The following is a 6,550-nucleotide window of genomic DNA, read 5'->3' on the forward strand; positions in this document are numbered from 1 at the left end:
TTAATCATATTGGACGAGGAAAAATAATAATTTTACAGTAATGATTTGGAGTTATGATACAAAAAAAGTTTTGTGGATGTTTTCCTCCGAATTTTACAAAAAACTGAAGCTAAAAATCGAACATGAATTTATATTTTTTTGCAAATGAAATTAAAATTGTGTAGGCTACATTACTAAAATAATAAATAACATAACAGAAAACATACCAATATCATGAAGTCATTTTTATTAACTCTTCACCTTCATTATTCAAGTTTTTCTTTTTTCTGCTAACCCTCCAATTTTACTTTTACCTAGAACAAATGGATCTCTCTTCTCTATCCAATATCACGAATGCCTTTCACAAATTGTCCAAGAAGAAGAACACTTCACAAAAGTTGTAAAATTGGTAATATATAGATGATGTTTATGGAAATGGGACATGTCAACTCTGATATTAGATCACCAAAGGTTGATGAATAAAGAATTTTAATTCCATATTAAATTTTAAATTTTTAGTGTTATTTTTTATTATGATCTTAAAATATATCAATATATACTGATTTTGATATTTTAAAATATATTATGAATATTTTTAAAATACTAAAATCAGTATATTTTGAAGATGTAACATAATGACAACACTGATAAACCGACATAACTTGGACTCGAAAAAGAAAAAAAAAACATTGATTATAATGGAATCTTATTATTTCATAAATTGTACTATATTATTATAATGTAGTTCCAAGTTCCAAGTGATGCTCACCATGATGAAGCAGAAAGGTATAATCATCTAATCTAAAGCACAGTAGTCATGGTCCACCAATATGAGCATTACAGATCTAAGAACGTGTATAAAAGCTATTGATTAACAAATTAAGAAAGATAAAGAACTAAAGCTACATGTCGGTATTTATTCCAGGGTTTTGATGCTCTAAGCTACCTAAACGTGAAGTGATAATTAACTAGAGCTTGGTCCAAAAACTAAAAAGAAAAAAGATAAAAATAAATAACATGGTGTATGAAACTACTACACCACAGCAGTTTCTCATTCTGAACGAGAGGACTCTAATTAAAGTGCTGATAAATTCAAGATTCCCTGTTTCTTTTCTTTAGCTAAAAAATGATATATTGAATTCAGTGTAATTAATTGAAGATATATGTTTTTTTATCACGAGTCATGGGATTTGTATCTTCAATATTAATAAGAGCAGTGTTTTATATATCCATCAAAAATATAATAATCTTCCTGATACTTATAAAACAAACAACGTATACAAAATAAGTATACCTAACAATATAAAAAGCCAATATTTCTCTAAAATGATATTATAAGAGAACTAAGATTCATCCATCGAAGAAGAAGAAGAAGAAGAATGATGAAAACTAGTCGAAGCAAATACATGTCTTAAATTATTATTGCATGTTTTTCAGAAAAATGAACAGTGAGAGTGACAGTGAGTCCAAAATGGCGCCCTTAACACAAGAAATGCTGTATGTAGGCTTTTTCAGGCAGTGTTTGTTCATTATTGAGAATGATCTTTGGGAAGTGATGATCTATGGAAAAACTGAAGGAACTGGACAAGGCTAAGAATAGAATCCAAGGAAAAGAAGGATATTAATAAATTAACAAAGCACATATTGGCATTGGTGGAATAACAGTGTAAAGAAGCAGAGAGAGAGAGAGAGAGAGAGAGCTAGCTAGGGTTTCAAGGAGCATCTATTCTATAGTCAAGACAAAACTCTGAGTTTATTTATCTCTCTAGTTTCTCCCCTTCAATATATGCAACTATATATTAATATTAATATTAAAATTAATACTAATATATAATATATAGTATTACTTACCTCAAAGTTTTGATTTTTCTTGCACCCTTTTATTTGTCTAGTGCCATTGGCACTTTAGGGAGAGGCTTTAACTCTTGCTAGCTCTTGAGGTCTGTTTGTTCTGGTTGTTGCCTCGAAAAGGAACCTTTTTTTTTTTTCCAGAGCAGCGCACGTGTGACCCAACACCCAATGCTCATATCTGCCACCATAATACTAGTAAACCCTAATCACACAGAGACAGACAAAACATAGTGAAGCCCATAACCCCCACCATTCCCCTTATTCCTAGAAATGCATGAATTTAACTGTCCAACATCTGTTACTGTCTAAGAGTTATCAACTTAATAATAAAATAGTCTAAGCATTTAATTAGCTGCAGCAGCGATACAAGGGGTGGTCTTCCAGTACTAGAATGCTTAAAAGACGGAGAAAAATATGTTATTCATGAGACATGGTTGTAATGATGGTGCTAATTTTGAGTGTGTGTGTGTGTGTTTGGATGTAATGATGGTGTTAGTATGAGAGTGGAAATGATGGCGGAGTTAGTTTTCTAAGTACAAGAGGCTAATAATTGTGTCCAAGACTTTTTCTTGATGTGGATAAAATTTAGAATGATAATTTATGTTTTACTGTGGGATTATTGGTATTTTTAGATCATGTTTTAGAATCTGAATCTAGGTTCGGAGTCCTAGAAAAACCACTCCAAACAGTTAAAAGGCAGAAATGAAAGAAAAATTGAAAAGAAAACGGAAAACCGTTCTCTTTTCCTACTTCCTACAGAGATTGACTGATAAATTATCAGACAAGATACTGGAATTGCAGCAAAAACATGAAGAGAGAGAGAAAAATGCACATGATATAGCTGCTGCTGCTGCTGCTTCGTCTCGAAGCAACGACATACACACTAATTAGCGAGAATTTAGATATGTAATAATGATGAAACCCCACCGAAAATTCATGAATTTATACATCCTTTCTGCAACTCAACAACACCGATCAAAGGCTTTAATTAACAGTAATTAAACTAAGTTATAATTAAGCAAGAAGGAGAATGAACAGTGAAGATCATAAAGAGAGAGTCGAAATTGAAAAGAAGAGAGACATGAACAAAAATAAAAGAAGAAAACAAAGATAATCGAAAACCCCATGAAAGTGAAACATTTTTGTTAAAAAGGGGGGCGAGCAGTGCCACCCCAATAACCCTCAGCAGGTAATTGAACCGAATTCAGAAGATTCTGCGGAACTCCATGGAAGAGAGAAGAACTGTTAGGATCTCCCACAAGCTGTTGCGGCTGTTGCTGCTGCTGCGATTGCGATTGTTGCTGTGTCCCTGCAATTCCCGGCGACCCTAATCCTCCGGTTCCCGGAACCGGTACCGGAGTTTCCTCTTCCTCTAAGGGTAGTCTCTCATAAGCAGCATTACCAAACGAAGCAGCCATGATAACAACAGGACCCGAAGCCACAAGGGGTCCCACCACGCTTCCACCTACTACCTGTCCCTGTCCGCCAGCAAGGTAAATGGCTAGTCCTGACGCGGCAGGCGGAGCCGGCGGCGGCAGAAATGAACCGGAAAGGGATAGAATCTCGAACCTTCCGTGAAGGGTCACAACGGCACCAGGGGAAGCTGGCTGCCGGAGGGTCACGTTGGTGACGGTGCCGCTGCCACTGAGAACACAGACACCACGCTGTCGCCGCCTGGCGAAGGCGGTGACGCTCTCCATGATGTCGCAGCCGTTGGCGATTTCCATAACATGGGATCGGAGAGCGTTGGCACTGTCCCTTGTGATGATAATGGGTGGTTTGGGCTTGTTTTTGGAACCTGCTGGTCTTCCTCTCGGCCTTCTCGCCATTTCACTTCCACCTCCATCTCCCGACCCGGGGTCCTGGCCTTCTCCGCCAGCGTGAGGGGGTGTGGAGGAGCCACCTCCACCGCCTGCGTTCTCGTCGCGATCCCGCTTCTGGCCGCGGCCATTGGCAGCTTCGTCCTCCGTGTTTTGGTGGTTGTGGTGGGGCTGAAATTGGTGGTGAGGGTGTAAGTGAAGATCTCTAGTGAGAAAAGGGAGAGGACGTCCTTGTGCTGCTACAGGATCCATTTATCAGAACCCTAGATTTTGAGGCCTTCTGCAACGAACACCCACAACCCAAAAGGTTGAACCCAATTGAAAAAGATTGCAAATTTAGATCTAGAAGGAGGTGTTGGTGTTCTCTCTTTTGTGGGGGCTTGTTTGGTTTTCTTTGGGTTGTTTCCTTTTGGGTGTTGGGAGCATGCTACTTACTTACCTTGAACACAAAAGGAAAGAGAAGAAATTTAAGGTTGTTGGCAAAACCCCACAAAAATTTGAGCTGAAAAAGGCACCATTTAGTGATTATGATCTGTACGAGTAGAGAGGCTTGGTTAATTTGATGATTGGCATGTGAAGCTAAGCTACCTTTATGGGAGTAAGGGAGAGGTAGTTCAGGGTTTGGAGGGAATAAGGTAATAAAGAGTGTCCTAAGAAAGGGAAAAGAGGGGGAAGAGAAACAAGTTGGGGGAGCTTTTGTGTTGGGTTAATATGGAAGATGGTGTTTGCTATTTGATTTTTCTTTTTCTTTTCTATTTTTTTCCCTTTTGGCTTTTTAGTTTTTCCCTCAGTTGAAACCCCATTTGGGTTAGGGTTAGGTCGAAGGAATCGGATCGATGATGGATGATGGGTTAGATATTGGTAAGAAAGACAGCGTGCGCATGGGCGGTGTTTGTGGGTCCCACACTTCTCTCTGAGGGCCCCACTTTATTCAAGACTACCATGCTTTGTTTCCTCTCTATGTCCCTTTCTCTTTCTTAACCCAAGTTTTTGTGTGTAAGTACCTTCACTATCCTAAAAAGCCTGCAAATAAGAACACACTGTGTCCTTAACTCATTGGCCAAAACCCTTACTCCATAATCCTTAATCTTAAGTTCTTTTCCTATGATCTCTCTGACCATCTTCACTTTCAGCAGCACCCTCTCTCACTCTCACTCTCACTTTGCCTTTGGAACTCATTATTGCTTCCTCTGTTGCTTCCCACAATCACTATTCTTCAAACTTCTCCCATATCCCATGCTTCTATACTTTCTCCTTACATAATAACAATAACTTTTATCATTTTATATAAACAATATTCAATATGTCAACATTTTTTCTTTAAACATCAGATGAACTATATCCCGAACACAGTTATCTGTTTATAATCTGAATACCAGACACTGATTGTATATGTTTGATCCTGAAAACCATATATCTTTTGGATGGATTACTATAATGTATGTGCATGGATTTTTATTATTGTTAGTTTTTCCAGGAAACTAATAAAATTGTATTAAAAAGTTCATAATCATTGATTCTGAATAAAAAACCAGGTACTAGGTGTTTCATATGATTTCTAGAAGTACGATCTTGATGTGTTGCTCTTGTGTAACTTTATGTTGTTAATCATGAAATAATAAGAAGATTCTGTTCATGGTATAATGTAACAGTTAATAATATAGCAACTAGTAGAAAAAAAATGTCACAAAAATAGATTTAGTTATGATAAGATTTGTTGAATGTATATTTTATTTTATTTTTTTCATATTCCAACCAAATATCTATATTTTAAAGGAGTCCTTTATGGTCAATATTATATATATAAAAGTTATAGAGTTTGAAAAATATTAGTACTTACCAATGAAAGAATATACTTGAATTCAACTTCTCTTTTTGACTGTTTCAAACTCACTGTTAAATGTAAAGAAAAATATGAAGTCAAAGAAAACCGTCTTCAACCTATCAGATAGCAAAAACTGATAAAAAAACACATTTTGACCGTGTAATGGCAAAACGCATAATTTAAAATTGAAGTCATTCATTACAAAGTTATGATTTTAATGTATTTTTCATAAATATTATTACTTTGACCTTAAAACTATAAGGCGTTTCCTACAGGTTAAACTTTGTATTCACATTGTAAATAGTTTTTACAGATCAAATTTATAATAAACAATGGTAGCATGTATGACTATTTTCATTAGATAATTATCTCAAATAATTTATTTAATTATGGATGGTTAAAAATATTTTATATATTGAAACTCATAAATTATTGTAACTTATTTACATCAAATAAACACTTAACAAAAAAAAACTAATAAAAAAAGTCAATCATTTGTTAATTGTCCTTCACCAAACAAGATATACAAAAAAATGGCAATGAACAAAACCTCGATTAGGTTAAATTTTATTATTTAGTTATGATAAATATTATTCCTCCATGCGAAAGAAAATACATTACAAAACATTCCAAAAGGTTGGATCCTTGAAAGTACTGGATTATATTTATTAAAAACTCTCTCATTCTTTAATTCCTTTGTTAGTTTTATTCTCTTAAACAATTTCAATTGATAGTCAATTAAGAAGATTACAGGTTAATGGTCAGACCTAATAGGTCCGGTATAATAAACAAATTGGGTTAAATTTGGATACTGATGAAATACAGGACAAAGGTGCAAGAAATAAATTAATAATTAAAAGATATAAAACTATATTGTATCTTTTATATATATATATATATCCTAGTGGTAAAGTTTAACTTAAGACACAAATTAATTTTATTAATCTGTATTTCATTAGAAACATTTATCTCTACTTATCTTTGACTTTCTTTCCTAACATTTGAAAAAAAAAACGAATACTAAGTTATCTTCCTTCCCTATTAGATTAACAGGTTATTTAATTTTATTATTATT

At 34.7% G+C, this 6,550-nt stretch overlaps 1 protein-coding gene across 1 annotated transcript; it reads right to left on the reverse strand.

Annotated features, from left to right (window-relative positions):
- Positions 1-2,664: 2,664 nt before the first annotated feature.
- LOC124822325 (AT-hook motif nuclear-localized protein 18) lies at positions 2,665-4,488 on the reverse strand. Its single transcript, XM_047294317.2, has one exon. The coding sequence runs from the start codon at positions 3,900-3,902 to the stop codon at positions 2,976-2,978; it is 927 nt and encodes a 308-aa protein (XP_047150273.1). The 5' UTR covers positions 3,903-4,488; the 3' UTR covers positions 2,665-2,975.
- Positions 4,489-6,550: the final 2,062 nt, after the last annotated feature.

The sequence above is a fragment of the Vigna umbellata genome, chromosome 11 (genome assembly GCF_029865625.1).
Source record: "Vigna umbellata cultivar VRB3 chromosome 11, Vumbellata_1.0, whole genome shotgun sequence".
Taxonomy (NCBI): Eukaryota; Viridiplantae; Streptophyta; class Magnoliopsida; order Fabales; family Fabaceae; genus Vigna; species Vigna umbellata.